We start from the raw sequence: 19637 nt of genomic DNA on the forward strand, positions 1-19637 counted from the left end.
CCTAAGAAATCATTAGGAGAGATTTTGGCTCCTCTGGGGCATAAGCTTCTTCTAAGCCAGAGAAGCCTTGACATCTGTGCAATATGGATCTGATTTCTGTGCATCTGGGCTGTATTATCTGAAGAGAAGGTAATCCCCAGACCGTTATATTGAGCTGTCATCCATAAACTGTGCTGCAAGGACTCACGTGGACAGGAAAGCCTGATGCCAGGATGTGGTTCCTACTCCATATCCTTCTACGGAGATTAGTGTCAAGTGTGAATGTAAAAGCTTAGATGAACCTAAGAAGAGCCCCCCGAATCCCTGCCCTAGGTGTACAAGCAGCATTTATAGAAATTTGTGATTGAAAGATGTGAGCGAGAGGCAGGGCAGGCTCAAGGCGGAATCCCAAGCTTCTGGTTTGAGCAGTTGGATGTGGGTGAAGGAGACTATGCTTTTGTTGCACCGATTGTCTCCATTTGTTGAAAAATAGACTTCTTCACGGAGGGCAATAGAGATGGAGAAACTTGGATGTGTTCTGATTTTGTTCCTTTTACCTGACATTCTATTCCTTATTTTCGCTTCTCCCTCTGAATAACTCCTCATCATTTTTTTCATTTTTCCATCATTCTCCCAAATCATCTCCCTTAGGAAGCCTTTCTGAATTATTGTATACTTTCTTAATACTGCATTACCTTCCTTAAAACATCATGCTATTTTATTGTGATCGTTCTTGTGTCTCTCTTCTTCAAGTCTGTATGGTTCTCATGGATATAATCAAACTCTCTCTCTCAAATTATTGTATCCTCAAACTTACGATAAAGACGGAAGCTCAAGAAGTTTTTTGGAATAAATTATAAATTAAAGGAGTCACAATTAAGAGGAGGGAGGGGAGAGAGAGAGACAGACAGACAGGGAAAGACAGAGAGCGATTTTGATTCCAGTTTTGGATCAGAAAATTCCTCAAGTTGAAGTTAACATTTGACTTGGGCCTTGACCAGCTAATATTTGGATGCGTGGAAATTGGATGTGAAGAAGATTTTAGGCCTGGGAAGGCTGAGCAGAGGCACAGAAGTGAAAATTATTTGATATGTTGAAGGAACATGTTTATTTCATTTTCTTACATTGAGATCTTTCTCAACTGCTCTTGAAGCCATCCTCAGGAAGGATTTTTTTTTCCCAAACTATTTACTCATTTGACATTTATAATATACATCATTTTAACTCCATTTATTTTACTTTGCTCATCTTTAGATATCAGGACATTACAGAATACTTTGAAATTAACATTTTCCTTTTCAATATTTAAAAAACTAAAAAATATAGGGGCTGGCTCCCTGGCATAGTGGTTAAGTTCAGTGCACTCTACTTTGGTGGCCCAGGTTTGGTTCCCAGGCATGGACTACACCACTCATCAGCACCATGCTGTGGCAGCAGCCCATGTATAAAATAGAGGAAGACTGGCACAGATGTTAGCTCAGGGTGAATCTTCCTCAGGAAAAAAAAAAGTAAAAAGGATAAAGGAAATAATGAAGAGCAACATAAAAGTCACCCTTAAATCCATCATCCAAAAATAATATTTGATGAAAGGTTTTTGTACTGTTTCTTTCTAGGTTTTTTTTGACTCTAGATTTATGAATCTTCTTTGAGTATTTTGATATTTTGTCTAGAGAAAGTCCACATTCTATGGAATTCTCAGTTGTCTTATTGTGTGTGTGTGCATACACTCTGCCGAATGTTTTCATATAAGATTTATGTAAGTAGAAGTCACCATTTTCTTTCAAGCTAAGTGAGGCATGCCGCACAGCAAGATGAATGCAAACCTCATATTCAGACAGACCAGATTTCGATTCTGGATATTTCCTACTAGTTGTAGTAACGTGGACAGGTTATTTGGTCCCTCTGCCTTAGTTTCCTCATGTGTACAATAAGGATAATAATGCCCACACATTGGCCTTACGGTGAGAACGAGACAAAGAATGAAGTGTGCCTGGTACTTGTGCAAGTGGGCACCCAGTGAATGCCGTATGCGTATAATGGAGAGTAAAAGACTGAAGTGTCCATCTCCATAACAGGACAAACAATACATCTGTCTCAGACATCTTGAATCACAAGCTACAGTGTTTTGGAAGGAAATTAGCATCATACAAATCAGAAATTCTGTGCCTCGGGGAAGGAATGGCTGCGAGTTTGTTCAAAGCATTTAGTCTCCCCACCATGTGGCAGCCAGTAGTGAACGAATCTTACTACTGTGTGTGTGTGAAACGCACTAACATCATCCCTCTGGTGTGGCTTCAGAGAACAAAATTGAAAATCACTAATTTGGGTAATTTTCTCAGTTTACCACCAGACACTGAGCCATAGTTGCTGTGTCCTTTCACCTGGAGGGATGGACGAGAACCCTGCGTATCCAGTGTGTGGCCAAAGAGCAAAATGCAGGTCGCTGACTCCAAGGCAGGGAGAACTAATAGCCAGTGCTGTTTATCCACCTTCCTAACAATAACACAAGATGCTTAAACCAATTCTGGTAGGCTGGGGTTAATTAGCAATTGTACCTGAAGGTGAATGTAAGTAACTACATAATTTTACGCGGTTCAGTTTTGATTACACCAAAATTACAACCTGAAAATGAGACTCATGAAAATGACTTGAAAAAAGAAAATCGGTATGAAATGAGACCATTCTTCATTTAGTTAACTTAGTGGTGAGTCATGTTCAATGATCATGGACCACATGCGGACCCTCTCAAAACATCTTTATTAACAATAAAAATTTTATGTGACCTTTAAATACATGGATTTTTATTTATTTATTTTTTTTATTTTTAAAGATTTTATTTTTTTTCCTTTTTCTCCCCAAAGCCCCCCAGTACATAGTTGTATATTCTTTGTTGTGGGTCCTTCTAGTTGTGGCATGTGGGACGCTGCCTCAGCGTGGTTTGATGAGCAGTGCCATGTCCGCGCCCAGGAATCGAACCAACGAAACACTGGGCCGCCTGCAGCGGAGTGCGCGAACTTAACCACTCGGCCACGGGGCCAGCCCCCAAAATAGATGGATTTTTTAAATCAGATAAGTCACTACTTAAAAAGATACTTTGTCTAGAATGATAGTCCCTAAGATGTATTCATTTTGTCATGGTATATGATTTTAAGATTTCATAAAGAAAATATATTTACATGTAGGCTAGTGTGTGTTGAATTGTTTTAACCTAATATGAGCTTAACCAGAGACCTCCATCCTGTACTCCGTACACCCAGGATGAGAATAAGAAATGGACTGCTTCTTGCTTTTCTTCTTTCCTCTATGCACGTAGAATAGCTGCCCATGAGTCCAATTTGCGAAACTAGAAGGGATAATGAAGAGCCACCTCTTAATTACACAATCACTTCACATTTCTTCGGGGAGTTCTTTCGCTCGTAACTGCCACTTGAAGGGGATCATGCAGCCTGAGAGTATGACTACAGTGCCCCAGGCCCTGCTGGATTTCTCATGTTGAGGAAGGCCTCAGGCCGCTCACCCAGCCAAGCCTTTCTTAGCCAGACAGTATAGTCAGTGGTGGGATTGTCTCCAAGTTACATCTTCCAGTATCACTTTTATCATCATGCTTGTAGAAAACCTCCAGTTGTATCCATTTTCCAGGGAAGAAGAAAGGGAAGGAAAAGGGCAGAGGGCAAAGGGCACATGCTCTCTGAGTCTGTCTTGTTTCTTTTGGAGAACAATCACTTTCCTGGAAACCTCACCCGGGAGATTTTCTCTTATATCTCACTTAGTAGGGCTATGTCCTAGGGCCACCTCTAGGTCAAAAGGAGCCTGGGTAATCAAACATTTTCCAGATGGACATATTATCACATCCCTGAAAAAAAAAAGATGGTTGACCTAATACCAACAAGTGGAGAAGAATATCAGGCAGGCAGTATGTAGTACCTGATGCAATTAGATCCATTCATGGGTCAGCTTCCTAACTGAGAACCAGCATTGCAGTATTTTAAGGAAATGTGTCTCCGAGCTGATGAATTTCACTGGGAAAGGTCATTGTCTAGAGCAGCACTGTCCAAAAGAACTTTCAAAGTTGATGGTAATGTTCTGTATCTGCATTATTCAGTGCAGTAGCCACTGGCCACATGTGGCTATTGAATACTTGAGATGTGACTAGTGCGACTGAGAAACTGAATTTAAAATTTTACTTAACTTTAATAAATTTGAAAAGTCGCATACTGTCTACTATATTGGACAACACAGGTCCAGAGCATCCTTGGTGAATATTTTGCTGTGGGGCGAGGGAAGAGAATAGGAAGAAAAATCACTGATGGGGTATCAGATGTAGGGAGGTAAGTATCGGGGGGAGGATGAATGAAATTGGAAATGAAAATGGTTTGGAGAAGTACTCACCTGTGCAAAGACTTGGGAAGTCAGGTGACAGCAGATGTAGTGTACTGCAAGTGGTTCATTAGACTGGTTCTCTCTACGGGCTCATTCCAGAATGACCTGTTGTACACTTATTATACTGAGATAACCTATCACTGTGGATTCGACCACTGAGCAGAGACATTGTTCTCACTGAATGGTATTTATAGATGATTCTCCAACAGTTTTGCCACCTCTGGCTGTTCCACTCATAAGCCTAAGTGGCAGCACAGTAGGGTTGGTCCAGCAAAAGCTGACTGAAACTATTCTTATAGTTTTATTTCTCTTTCACTCCAATTTTCAGGAACTTTCCACTCAATAGGCCTCCATTATGGAATACTCTCCTTTGTCATCTTATAAGACAACAAAGTTGTCTTATTTTCCTTCTTCTTTACATCAAGTGGCTATTCCTACTTGTCTAGGTCCTCCTCCTATACCCTAGCCCTAAATATTGGAGTTTCTCAAGACTTATTTCTCCCTAGGTATGCTCATTAACTTCCAAAGCCTTACATGCCATCCACTTTCAGGAACTCCAGCATGTATACGCCTGGTCCTAACCTCTCCTCTGAACACTAGGTTTGTGTCAATTGCTTACCTGACTTCTCTACTTGGTTGTCTTAAGAGTATCTCAAGCACATGAGGTTCACAACAGTATCCTCAACGTCTCCCTCCTGCAGCTTCCATTTATAATAAATAGCTTCATTATTCACAATGCTTTTCTAGCAAGAAACTAGTACTTTCTTTCTCTCACTTGCTGCATCTAATCCAACCACAGGTCCCATAGGCAGCACCACCAAAGTAGGTCTCCATCCATTTCTCTGCATTTGCACTGCTGCTAACCTACTTTAAGCCTCGATCACCTTTCACTTGGAAAACTGGAATGCCTTCTCACTGTCCCCATACTTATTTCCTCCCAACACGCCTTAACTTCTCCCACCCAACTGCCAAAATGAATTTGCAAATTGTAAATTATATCACAGCTGTCTCTTGCTTAACATGCTTCTATGATTTCCCGTTCCTCTTAGAATAAAATTTAAACTCCTTATGAAGAATAAACAGTTTGCTGTATCATTCCTGAATATTTCTCCAACTTTATTACTTATTCCGTTTTTTCTTACTCATTATTCTTCAAACACATTGGCCTTTTTTCACAACCTGTAACACATCACGCTCTTTCTTATTCCAAGACCTTTTCATTAGCTTTCCTAGAACATTGGATTTCTGGCTCCTTCTCACCCTCTGGGTGTCACAGAGTCCTTTCCTGATGACTCCAGTTAATAGCGTTCTCCCTGTTGAATATACCGGCACCTTCTTTAATTCTCCCAAAGCTCAAATGCATTTATTTGCTTGTTGTTACTTGTTTTCTCCCCTAGTAGACTGTAAGCACCATGAGGGTAGGGCAAGTACAATGCCTGGCACACAATAAATAGTTCTAGAATGGATGGCTAAATTATTAAAGTTTATAAAGAAGATATTACTGAAAGTTTTTGAAAAATTTTTAAGTAAAGGGAAGTCAATGTAAATGGCAAAGCAAAATATTTAAATACCAATGCATTTTGACCATTGTCTGGATAGATGCCAACTTAACTTTGTGGCTGGATGTGATAAATGAGCCAATAAATGGAAAACAGTCTCCTATTTCCTTGCATATAAATTTGATTATTAAATTACTTGCTGTGAGGAGCCATTGAGTTATTCTCAGTAATATCCTAAGTCAAAGGCAGAATGCCTTTCTCTGCAATACAGATTAAATGATTCCAGTTATGTCAAATTGATGGTAATTCTTACTAACCTAGGGTCAGTAAGAAACATGGACGTTTGAAAAGTTCATGACTCCATGGCACTGGCACTAGCAGGTCTCTTTTTCTTACTTTGTTGTACTCCAGATTATCTGCCTCCAAAAATGGACAACTTTTTTTGTTCTTGAGTAGACCTCACTTTAGGTGAACTTTTGTTTTACTGGAGAAGTCAAAATATAATCAATTTAGTAAGTATTCTTTGCATATGTAGCTCTTAGGGGGCACCAATTCTTTAACTTCACTCTAGTCTACAGAACACAGAAATAAAAGAGTCATCCAAGAACTGTCCATTGCCCTTGAATGACAGTCCATTAACCAGGTAACCTGTAAACACGTCCTGGATTCAGTTTACAATTCTCAGTTGGAATTTGTGGGGAAAAAAAAAAAATGGGAAGGAGATTTTATTTAAAAAAACCTCAATCTACAAGTTCTTTTAGAAGATCCACCATGTCTAAAGCAGTATGCTTGGTACTCTGAAGACTATAGTAATGAAGCAGAAGTGATTTCTGCTCTCAAGGAATTCGCAGTTAAGTAACGGGTTTATTTGATACATAACTACATATCACAAGGTAGAGGACAAACAGTTCCATGATAAAGGTGAAAAATAAGGTAGTATAGAAATTCAGAGGAGAACATGACTTTCACTTGGGGATATTAGAAAAATCTTCACAGAGGTGTCGTCGCTTTCCCTGAGCTTTGAAAATTAAGCAGGCCCTGGATGTGTATGTGTGAGTGGGGAGCAGGGGTGGCATTCCTGTCTCAGCAAAGGCATGAAGTCAGAAAAACATGGGAAATGTACTGGGAACAATGAGTAGGTCCATTGGTTAGGTTAACAAGTTTGTCAAAGGGGAGAAGAGGAGAGAAGGGAGGCTGGAAAAGTAGCTTGGGAACCTAACATAAGGAAGGCTGAAGTAGGTGAACTCACCCCATAAGCATGAGGGAGCCACACAGCACTAGATCTCAAGGCTGTGATGTGAGTAGAGTTGTGCTGTGGGAAGCTGTGAGCAAGAATATTGGATAAAGACGTGATAGAAGGTTTCTCTAAGGTTTATGATGGTGATGTGAGTGGAACTTGTGGAGGATTCAACAGGATCTGGCAATCTTTAGATGAGGGAGTAAGGGAGATTCAAATGTGATTCAAAACATCTTCAACTGGTTGACTGGAAAGACAGTTGTGTTATTAAAAGAAATGGACAATACCAAAGAGTAGCTTTTGGAAAGGAAATTATCTCTGCAGGTCTAGAAGTATCAATCTCACGTGCTAGCAGAGCACAAAGTCGGGAATCACAAGAGTGGAATTTAGGAGACATTTAGGAGCTGGAGATGCAGCCTCTGGTCATTATGGTTACCTATGATTTGATTAATTTTTCAGAGGAGACATTATAGAGAGATAAAAGAAGATGATTAAGGATAATCAGGGTCAGAAAAAAAAAAGCTGAAGAATAAATAGATAAAGAAGAAATGTTGCAGAGATAAGGAAATTCCAATGTCATGAAAACCAATATAAGAGAGACTTTTTAAGGAGAAAGTGCTCGTGAGTGTCAAATGTATACCTTCAAACTATGCAGCAGTTAAAAAAGATAGAAATTAAGAAAAGCCTTCTAGATGTCTCAAATTGATGGTCATTGTTTATTTTCCAAAACGAAATATAGAGGCAATGTGACACAATGAAAAAAGAGTGGGCATTGAAATCAGAGGAACTGGAGTCAAGTTTTGATCCTTCATGGTTGAGCTGTGTTATTTGGGGCAAAATTGTTTCATCTCTCTGAGCTTCAGTTTCTAGACTGTACAATGGGCATAATACCTGACTCGAAGGGCATAGTGAGATTAAATTGAATAAATCAGCATGTGGATAAGAAGAGGCTGTTGGAAATAGGTCTGTTAATCCAAGTCTCTTTTGCATTTGCCTCCTGTTTGCCTTCCATTAACTTCCAGGTGATCATGTGTTATGGAAAAACATCACCTGGGTTCATGGGTGGTTAGATTAAAATTAATCATAGCAATGAATTGCAAACAAATATTGGCCCTTAATCCCTCCTTGTGCAGAGCTGAGTGTAGGAGGAGGCAGATGAAACAGATTTACTTGTGAAGGGCCTTCCAAGCAAGCGGTCAAGACAGAATGGTGTCAGCAGATCCAGCGGAGCTGACCAGTCTGAATGACGATTTTGTGTGTCCCTGGGAGTAGTACAGGGACCACCCTGTCCATCATACTTGATTTTGTATTCCCTGGTGCCTAGCAAAATGCTCTGTTCATAATAACTACGCAGTAAAAGTTTGCCAACAAGTAGCCGTTTCGTTTATTCTGTTTGGAGAAGTCTGGCTATAAGATAATGCACGTAAAAGAAAAGGAATAAAGCATGGACTGGAAACAAGAAATTAAAATGGAAGATGATGCAATCTAACGGGGTATTGGTGGCAAGCAACTAGTTAGGTGCATATGCCAGTGTATAACTGTCACAAATACAATGTTGTATGTCTATCAAAAGATAAACACCTCAAAATCCAGGAGCCAATGACTGAAACAAAAGGAAGAAAAGGGCAAGATGTAAATCCAAGCCTTGTGCTGTTTTTAACTTCTATCCAATAATAGAGAGACACCATTACTTAAACTTCTATCTGTTCTTATTAGTAAGTAGAGAGGTACAGAGATACAGTAATATAGTACTGGATGCCATTTGTATGAAAGTTAACCTCTTGTTTTTATTAGTAAACAATAGGAGAGCAATCAATGTAATGTGGCAAGCAATGGTAACACTTGACTAGCTTGCAAATTGGTCTGGGTGTCATGGTGCGTACAATGAAGAAAAGCACAAGACTCCATACAGATAAAAATGCAAATGAGGGAGTATTTTGTATCAAGAAAGGATGGTGAAATTCCATTTTAAATTGTTTCAATGTTTCTTTCTCTTGTTCATCTCCTATGCTACATTCGAATGTATTATGTTAAGCTAGAACTCTGTTGTGAAGTTCTTTTAAACAATTATGTGCCAAATTGGCTATGCATAAAGGGAAAGTGTGTTTGCTTGAGAGGAGATGAAATCCTCTGGTTTACACATTTCTTTCTTGAAACCCGTGATTCAGCTGGATATTTACCCATCTCTTCCTCTCACCTCACCCTGTGATTGCTCCACAGGCCATGGCACGTGTTCCTGTGGTCGCTGCGTTTGTGAGAAAGGATGGTTCGGAAAGCTCTGCCAACATCCGCGGAAGTGCAACATGACAGAGGAACAAAGCAAGAGTTTGTGTGAATCAGCAGATGGCATATTGTGCTCTGGAAAGGGTGAGTATCTCCCGGAGCTTGGACTGCATCCCTGTTCTGACACGTGGTTTGCACAGCAGCACGTGCAACCGTCTTTCCCAGACTGCACTTGGTGTGAATGAAAACCACTTGGTCCTCTGCTTGTACCAGATTCTAAGCTTGAAAGTTAACCATACGAGGTTTAGGTTCTAAGAAAATGAAGTGCATGAGATGGGTTTCATGCAAAAAGATCCTCAGCCCCGTGTGTGCAACGTCGTTGCTGAATGAAATGGAATTAATCGTTGTATAAAGAAGAAAGGACAAGATCTACTAGGCACTGAATAGACCCCCCCCCAAAAAAGGCAAAAGGATAATTGTTGAGTTCACCTGTGAAACAGCACAGCCCAGAATTGCAGAAAAGTGATCACAAGAATCTGAACTGCCAACAAATTTTGACTTTGGAATTTCAGAGGCTAAACTATGTAGATGTGTGTGTGGAGGGGAGGTTGGGGATGGGAGAAAGACACAAAAGGAAACTAAGTATTTCACTTCACGAAAAAGGAAAGAAAAAGTATGCGAGTTTCAAAATGCTGGTGTAATTTTCTTTGGCCTGAAAATCTCTCAATCTTTCAACCAAACGTGTAACCTAATAAATTTTTTTTTATTATTATTTTGAGTGGCCAGGTGGCAGTCAAATGAGTTTAAGCAATCACTTGGTTCCCTGTTTGTTCTCCTACTAAATGCATTCGAATTCCAAGTCCCGAACAAATCTTGCACCAGTTCGGTTCTCAGGGGCCCTCGACTCCTGGAAATATTTGCTTTAGGTTCAAGCTCTGTTGGGAGAGCCAAAAAGGAGGAAGGAGAGGTGAAAAGGAAAAGACAGAGGGAAGGAGTTTCTGAGGAAGAGATTAACACAGAAAACAGGAAACAGAGTTGGAATAGAATTAACCCTCAAAAGGAAAGCAGGAAGGAAGAAAAGGAGTGTTCTCAGATCAGAAGGGAGTGTCCTGCATATAAAAAAGCGCTGAGAATGGTGAACTTGTCTGAATTAGATTTTTTTTTCTGAGTATACCTCCAAACACAGAGCACTAAAGTTTAGATTTTTAGTTGGTTTTCATAGAGGCATTATCATTGGAATAAGGATATTAACTTTTCATAGAAACTCTACCGAATGAGGACATCCATTCATATTAAAACATGAGTGTGCTTGTTTCCTATTTGTTTATTTAAAAAATCAGTCATTTGGGGTGTGGATGTGTATGTGTTTACTAGACACACTTATTAGATCATTAACATTGTCCATGAGCAAGTCTTTGCTAAGTCATGTTCAATTGCAGGTACAGGAAGAAAATACAATCTGTGCCCACCAGTGTAGTGAAGAGCAGTCTGTCCTTTTCTAAACTGACCTTCATGAAAAAGGAAGAGTCGTTTCCTTTCAAGAAATACACATTCTTATTAAAGTCATTACATCCTGAGGAGAGATTCTCATTTTTCGGCATCATAAATGTAGAAAATGCCCCAAAAACGGGTTGACTAAATAGTGACCCAAAGGCACTTCCTCGAAACAGAAGAACAGGAGAAAACCTCTCTGGTTAATGCCTTTTCATATTGTTTGCTTTGGGTGGCAGAAATGTATCCAGAGATCAGTGAAGGGTTGAAAGCATAGATTCTAAATTATTTGTTTATCCTTCAATGGAGAAAGTGTTTTAGAGCCTTTAAACTCAAAAGGGAATGTAAAAGCTGCCTCAAGCCTGCACGTTTGGAGGCTGGTGTCGGTGATGGTGGTGGGTATGCCTGTTGTTGGCAGCAGCTGGTGCTGGGCACCTATCTTTTCTCTTACTCTGGAGACATCAGCGCTGGACGGTAGAGAAAGGACAGGGCTGAAACCAAGATGATGGGACTGCACCCTTTGGTAGGCACAGAGAATAGTGGGCATGTGGCAGCTATTCCTGTTGCCGTGGAGGCTACCACCCCACCCCCAACCCCAGGAAACACAGGAAAAGTAACTCATGAAATTGACTACAGGTCTTCAACGCGGTAGCAGAAAAGAGAACCCTGCTCCAAGTTATTTGGCTGGAGCCATGTGTTTCTTGGTAGATCTCACGGACTTGTCAGAATTCCCTAGACTTTTCCTCAAATTTGTAGATGAAAACCCCTCACCCTGATTATCACAAAGGAAATCAGAGTCTTTTTCTGTCTCTGACTGTGGGACAGGTGTGAGCACTGGGCCTGAGGTCACCACGGCACACCACCTAGGAGCCGGTACCTGGCCAAGTGTTTCCACCAGAAAGATGAGTCTGAAACACACGCTTTCCAGGAGCTGTGAATAAAGCTGTGACCTCAGGAGACGATGAAGAAATAGCGTTTTATTTCTTTACAAATTTATAGCCAAGACAATAAATCACTCCATAGAAAAATTTAAAACAAGATACATTGTTGTGACCTTCATAACAGATGGAGTCGTTATTACAATGGTGAAAACTGCCTGCTGGGATGTTGGGTTGCAGCATTTTGTCAGGCTTGATGAATGAAAAAGAAAGTCCAACGTTATTAAATGGGCAGCTAACAAAGGTGCCTTGCTCGTAGGCTCAAATTGTTTTTGTGAATAACTAGAGAGATGAGCTAGGAGCTAGGTGTCCCCTAAGTTTGGCTGCCTTTGCAGAATACATGATATAATTCATAGGCTGTTTGTTTGTTTGTTTGAGGATTTATTTATTTGGATCCAAGAGTACACAATAACCTTTTTATCTTGATAACTTCAACCTAGATCCAGGTCATCACCTCTAATATTCTTAAAGATGCTGCTGTGTGACAGTGGCTGTAATTGCATGTTATTAAATGTCTCCTTAAACACTCACCATGATACTGTTGAGCCCCACATCACCCAAAGAAGTCCACGGTACACCCACCCACCCACCTATCCCTCACTCCACCCCACCCTGGCCCCTGCTCTTCATCCGTGAAAAGAGAAATGGTAAAAGTTATGCTTTGAAAATCAGCCTTAGCCCAGTGTTCTAGTTGCCTCACCTGATGTGGCTGTCTAGTCAGATCTGCAGGAACACACAACACATTTTTTGAAACTACAATCATGCATCATTTAATGATGGGGATACGTACTGAGAAATGCATCGTTAGGCAATTTCGTGGTTGTGCATACATCATAGAGTGCACTTACACAAACCTAGATGGTACAGCCTACTACACACCCAGGCTCGATGGTACTAATCTTATGGGACCACAATTGTATATGTGGTTTGTTGTTAACTGAAACATTGTTACGCACCGCAGGACTGTATATGAAAGTTTTCCTTGTGAGAAGCGTTATTGATAGGTAGGGAGATAGAAGAGTTGATTGAATCAGATTGAAATCTTAGGTTAACTGTTGTTTATTGCCATGAGGCTCTGGGAAATTCCCTATCCTCTCTGTACTTCCATTTTCTCATCTTTGAAGGCAGAAGAATTGTATTTCTTTTCCCTTGTTGAGTCCTAAGGATGCTCTGAAGACAAATGAGAGAGTGGCTGATTCCCCAGGAATGGAAGCTAGTAAGAAGCACAGAAGGGAGACTGGAGCATTCTTAAGGGTCCTTACACTGAGAAAGAAAATAAATGGATTAGTTTTGTTGTGGTAATGAATTTACCACCTAGAGCTCCTGCCAAGGTGGGCCAGCTGCTCCCTGTGGCTGGACTGGGTCTCACAGGTGTAAGTGGGTCCTGGCCAGCTGAGCTGAACACAGTCACCTCTTGACAGTCATGGGCCTATGTCCGTCTGATAGAATCCTTTCTCTAAGTTCTTCCCTTTCCAGAGGTGGACAATTAGACCCCCGGTTATTGATGAAAACAGCCAGAGCACTCTACAAGAAAGGCGCTGTAAGAGGTCCTAAGAACTATCACACTATGGTATTATTACATGCTACGCTATTCCTAGTTTCAGAAGCAGTAGAAGAATTTCCTACCTCTAAGATGCTCTGAGAATTGACACACAGGAAAGAACAACACAGCTGGGGAAAATGCTGACCGAGAAAAGCTCGTTTTTCATAGCACATACAAAAATCAATCCCCATTTTTCATTCTAAGCATTTCAGTGACTAGTAGACTTTTGGAACTGGAATTTACTTGTCAAATGGCGCATCAATGTATACCATATTAACTTTAGCTGAGCTAACCAGTTTTAGGAAAATACTTTGCTATGGCCTGAAGCTAAGCATTCCAGAAGCAGGAACAGTGATTAGACTAGTTCCAGGGCCAGGGGATAAGTTTAAAGATGAAATGTGAGATCTTTCATGAGTTGTGGCCAAAAAAAAGATATCCTAGGTTTAATACATGCATAACATGGATATGAAAAGTCATTTACTTCTGCTTCTGTTGTAGAAATAATTTTGCAATGTAAGGGAGATACTATTTTAGAAACAACTAAAACCAGTCATGTTCTTCAAATAATTCATCTTTCTCCACTCATGGAAATAAGGCACTCAATATGGTGCCTTCTGAGGAAATTTTAATGAAAAGTCAATGAAATGCCTGAAGCTTTCTTTGTTTGCAGATCTATCGCTAACCATTTACTAAATAAGCAGTTGAACATTGAACATTTCTATTCTAGAAATTCAAAAGAAAATCTTTAAAATTAGGATAAGTAAATTTCTAAAATAAGGAAACACCGTACCTGGATGAGACCAAGAGGGAGCCACCATCCCTCACAGACTCACCTGGGAGGCCCAGCTCTTGGGTCCTAAGCAACCACCAGACTATTAGTCAGTCGTCAGAATTGAACGTTGTGTCGAGTTTGCTTGAGAACATGCAAATCCACCTAGACCCTCAGGAAAACAAGTCAGAACTATGTGAAATCCTGCTGTGGTTAAGCAAGAAGCTAATAAATGTGAACACAGTCCTTGGCATGTAAGTAATTCTGATTACTACCTTACCTTGAGAAGTGCGACAAAGAATGTCAAAAATTTAATTTGGACGTTGGGAATTTTTGCCACTAAAATGCATATACCAGTGTCATGATGTAGAATACCACAAGTGCTTAGTGGTTGGGACACAATTATACAAATCCTTTCATGTTATCTATGATAAAGAAAATTCCTTTCTCTAACCATTTTTGTCACCCATGTTGTTCACTCATTTTTCAATTAATGTGTTTCATAGAGGCACTAACGATTGATTCCAGCCCCCTCCCAAAATATTTTGAATGTACCAAATCTGGAATTTTGTTGACTATGTCAAATTGCTTTTTCTACTTCACATTCTCTTAAGTTGATAGCTATCTGTAGGAAAAGGAAATCGCATTTGGAAAGAACAACCAATTCGAGGAAATAGAAGGAAGGGGAAGTGTGTTTTTTATGTGTGTTCCTTTTTTATGTGTGGTGTTTTTGTTTTTTTTAATTTTAAAGTTGTCTTTACTGCTGTTTTAGAAGTCATTTTGCCATGTGAGGGTCTTTTAACCTGTCGTGTAATGACAGGTAGACGGAGAGAAATTTCTTCTCTTTGTGACACCATTTAATTCATATATTTTCTTTTCTTTTACATATATCATTAATAAAACTGTCTCTCAGCAAACCAAAATATTTTAAATAACCAAAGAGGAAGTTTTTAATTAGATAGAAAGTAAAAAGAGAAGTGGGCGAAGTAATGAGAGAGGTGGTTGGATCCAGGGCCTCATAAAAGATGACCATTTTGGGGCATCAGAGCCATCCTTGATTATGGCAGGAAATCCTGAGGATGAGGTTTGATAAGTGAAAGATACATAAGTGATAGTGTGTGTATTTTTAGCACTTGAATGAGCCACCCAATATGCAGGTGTGCCCCTACTTTAAGAAAATCATGTGAACAAAAATCCAAAATTATAAGCACAAAAATTTTGTAGTTATTTTGATCATAAAATGCATCCTTATTTAATAGAACTTACCATTCAATTCCTTTAAAGAGCAGACACTTTAAAAACATGATTCAATTCAGAAAAAAGAAGAAAAATCTATTTTTGAACACCATTTTAGAAGGCCATCTCTAAGAATCAGCCACATTCTGCTCTCATTGACATTTCAACCAGACTGGGCCATGGGACATTTGCTCAAGGCTAATTGCAACTGTCTAGATCCATAACGAAGCCTTTCCTGGGTAACCTTTATGAATTACAGTAAGTACAGCTCCCCTCTGAGCAACTGGCTATTCAATAAACTTTTACCTTTGGAAGGTAGGTTATTAGAAGCCTATTGTCAGTGCATTGATGTATTCTATTCTAGACGGAAAGCTTTAGTGACGTGGTGATGGCAAGTAATACCCTTTGTGATTTCAGGTTCTTGTCACTGTGGCAAGTGCATTTGTTCTGCCGAAGAATGGTATATTTCTGGAGAATTCTGTGACTGTGATGACAGGGACTGCGACAAACATGATGGTCTCATTTGCACAGGTACAGTATTGATCTACTCTAATTGTTCTATGCCTCAGTTTGCAGTAAGGACAAATGGCACACACTACATACTGCTGTAGATGGCTGGACAGGAGAGCGTACACGTAATCAAGGGCCAACTATTAATATGAAGTAACTACATGAGGGGAGGTGGGCAGTTGGGAATAAGCACCAACATTATGTTCAGGCTAGAAGATACAAAAGAATGAGGCCAAATTATATGATTGTTGGGAAATTTCCACAAAGTAACCCCCCTCCCAACTTACACACATGCAGTTAATATTTGAAAAAGAAAATAATTCTCTTGACAACCGTTTTACTTTGAACATGGTGCAGGGAATGGAATATTATTTTAAACAGGGTCCAGGTGCCACTAGTTCAAAGATGGTTGATACTTGGTCATTTTTAGTGATGGGGTATGTGTGTGTTGAGGGGAATGGGGTTATGAAAAAGACTTACTGTAATAGACACTGCTGTCCTGTTTTGAGTCCTGATAATTGGTTACAAAATACATTTGCTTAAACAAGTTACAGGGGAAATAAAGACATGTATTTGCCCTCCTTGTTTCTAGCTGGAGGTAAACGATGAATATTTGTGTGCATCATTAAGCTAGACACTCACCCTCTGTTCATCCGTACTACACAAGGTTCCTCTTCTAGCTGATTACTTAGCCTACCTCTTACTATGTCGAGGAGTTTTATGTTTCTTAGCATTTATTCGTAAGTCAGACACAACTTTCCCTCTACAGGAAAACAAAATTATGACATGGAAGCCCAGCTGGAGTGATACAAGATGGTCACTATTAGATTGACACTACGTAGATGGTGGCACCAAATAGATGCCATTAATTTCCTATAGCTACTTAATAAGCTAATAAGAAGATGGCTGCAAAATAAGAAAATCCGCAGAGGATGAATGAAATGATTTTGATTATGAACAGTTAGGATTTATAATAACATATTTTAACTTGGTGCATTTTGATGATAATGATTCCCCTGTGTATTTTATTGCAGGGAATGGAATATGTAGCTGTGGAAACTGTGAATGCTGGGATGGATGGAATGGAAATGCATGTGAAATCTGGCTTGGCACAGAATATCCTTAACAATTACATGGGAGAGGACTGGATTCTTATTTTTCTAGGCCATTAGAACATGTAAATGCAAAGGAAACCATGTATAATCACCACCAGGACAGGTCAAATAGACTATTTTATGTTTTTCTATTTCTGAATGCCTGAATGAATTCTGGATACCCATTAAAAATACGTTAAGCAAACTGATGTAAATAACGCCAGAAATAATTTCTCTTCCATAATTTTGTCAGTGGTTCTCAACGAGGGCAACTTTGCCACCCAGAAAACATTTGGCAATGTCTGCAGACAATTTTGATTGTCACACTGGGTGGGGTGGAAGGGTGTGCTATGGCATCTAGTAGGTAGAGGCCAGGGATGCTGCTAAACATCCTACAGTGCACAGGACAGCCCCCCGACAAAGAATTATCTAACTCCAAATGTCAATAGTGCCGGAGTGGAGTTGAGAAACACTGAATTACATTGTTGTTAGAAATGCACATCCCTACACAAGAAAGACCATATTTGAATCTAAGAAAAAGACATATCCACACATAAGTCCATCTGTCATCATATTTTTCCAGGATTCCAGACCTCTCAGCATTTCCCTATGGTGACAATGAAGACAAACACACATGAAGTATAACGTCGTGGGGGCCAGAGGACAGAAGACCAGTGCTTTTGAAAAAAAGACTGGTCATTTTTAGCTATTAAGTCATTTGTCTAGTCTCACTTTAAGCTCACAAAATAAGATTCTCGTAAGATGAAGGAAGAAACTATGAAACTATGAAAAATGTACAATTTAACAATTTTTAATAAATAGTGACATGAGTTTATACTCTGTGTCAATATATATTTATATTGATGACCTACTGATGATTAACAAAAAGAATGAATTTTTATTCAGGGGTATCCATTTTCTGTTACTAGAACATTTTTTAAACTGAGCAGAGGTTACATGTACAAGGAATCTGATTTTTCACTATTTAAATTACTCCATGGTAATTTGCCTTTTAAAAAGACAATATCTAATTAGATATATAATGGGCCTGAAATATGCATTCATTTCCCTTAAAAGATTGTCTTATTTCTAAGGATACATTACTTACAAGACAAGAAGGGTCATGCATGCAAAGAAGTCAAGAAGAGATACTGTGATAAAATGGCACCAGTCTCAAAAGCTCAGAAGATTAAAAAAAAAAGTCTAGAAATGGTTTAAATAGAAATTACAAATATTCACTCAGTGATAGGAACAAAATGTTTATTTTCTTAATGGTGAAATTTTGCTCTGTATGAAATTCACATTGAATTATGAAAATGTACAATAATTCAGACTTCCCTTACATATTTACAGTTAAATCTACTTACACACATTAGTTTAGGCAACCATTAATTATTTAGAGCTAAAAAAGATCCACTTTTTTTCTAAATGTGAATTATATTTTGTAAAATCCTAGAATAATGTAACAAAATCATTTCCATATTGTTTAAGATGAAAATTTTTACTTGGAAATTTTACTTAATGATGTAAATATTCTAGAGTTATGGCTTGGACTTTATAAGTCAAATCACCAAAAATAAAGAAAATGTGTATCGGCTGAGTTACTTAAAAATTTAATACTGAAAATTATTTGAGAAAATTTAACTGATGCTGATTTTTATATACTAATAGTGTTCTCATACTTTAGTGGAATTATAAAATTATTATCTCTATCCTGAGATTGAGTGCAACCATTTTAGTTGTATCTGTGTTATTAAGTCTGTCAATTAATATATCCATTTTGTAAAAGGAGGGAAATATAAGCAATTAAGAAATAATATAGATTATATTCTTTCCTCTTCTCTACCTAAGCATTTTAAGCCTCAAACAAACCTGTTATAATTGTTCAGTAGCAGTTTTGATGACTTATTTGATGATGCACAAACATGGAAATTCATTACATTATCTAGCCATCATAATACAGATGGCAGTCAAGCCCATCTATTGCAGAGCTCTGCTTTCTATAAAAGACCTGATAGTAAGTATTTGAGACTTTGTGGGCCACATACATCTCTGTTGCATATTCTTCTTTGTTTATTTGTTTGTGTTTAATACTTTAAAACTGTAAAAAAGAAAATAAAATTCTTTCTGAGCTCCTGTGCCATACAAAAATAGATGGCGAGCTAGATTTGGCTCACAACTGAGCAGTAGGTTGCCAACCTCTGTTCTGGAACCCCCCTATGTCCCATCACATAACCGTAGATGTGTCTTATTTTTCTTATAATTCTCTATATTTATCCCTTTTCATTAATAACAACTACAACAAAAGTGCTTCTCTTTTTATATTTTCGTATAAGAAACATGTCCTCAGCATGTATGTTTTTTACAAAAAAGTTTAGATATGGAGAAATTATTATATTATAAAGTTCAAAATGTGATTTGTCAAATTTTTTGACAAAGCTGAAAATATGTTACAGTCAGCTCTTTTCTGGGTTCATTTAACTACAAATTATTGAACCGAAATTGAGTTATAGCGTAAATCACATGGTATTAAACTCTAAGGAATGTTTTTCTTTTAAAACAGAAATATCTTCTTTTTACTTCTTTCTGCCTGCTGTAATATTTCCTTTGTGTGTGTGTTTGTCTGTTTGATTTTGACTCTAGCAACACAAAATCAATAGATCTATTAAGAAGTGATTTAATTTACATGTTTAAGTTGGACAAAATAAAATAAACATAGTTACATGTAAAGACATAAA

General features: G+C 38.7%; 1 protein-coding gene across 1 annotated transcript in view; it reads left to right on the plus strand.

Moving 5' to 3' along the window:
* ITGBL1 (integrin subunit beta like 1) overlaps nt 1-19637 on the plus strand; it is a 206313-nt gene extending 186676 nt beyond the window's left edge. Inside the window, exons 9-11 of the mRNA XM_003363218.5 lie at nt 9316-9462; nt 15713-15826; nt 16840-19637. Of these exons, the coding sequence (XP_003363266.1) occupies nt 9316-9462; nt 15713-15826; nt 16840-16931 (353 nt within the window). The 3' untranslated portion in view covers nt 16932-19637. The remainder of the gene's footprint in view (nt 1-9315; nt 9463-15712; nt 15827-16839) is intronic.

Source organism: Equus caballus, chromosome 17, assembly GCF_041296265.1.
Source record: "Equus caballus isolate H_3958 breed thoroughbred chromosome 17, TB-T2T, whole genome shotgun sequence".
NCBI classification, from domain to species: Eukaryota; Metazoa; Chordata; class Mammalia; order Perissodactyla; family Equidae; genus Equus; species Equus caballus.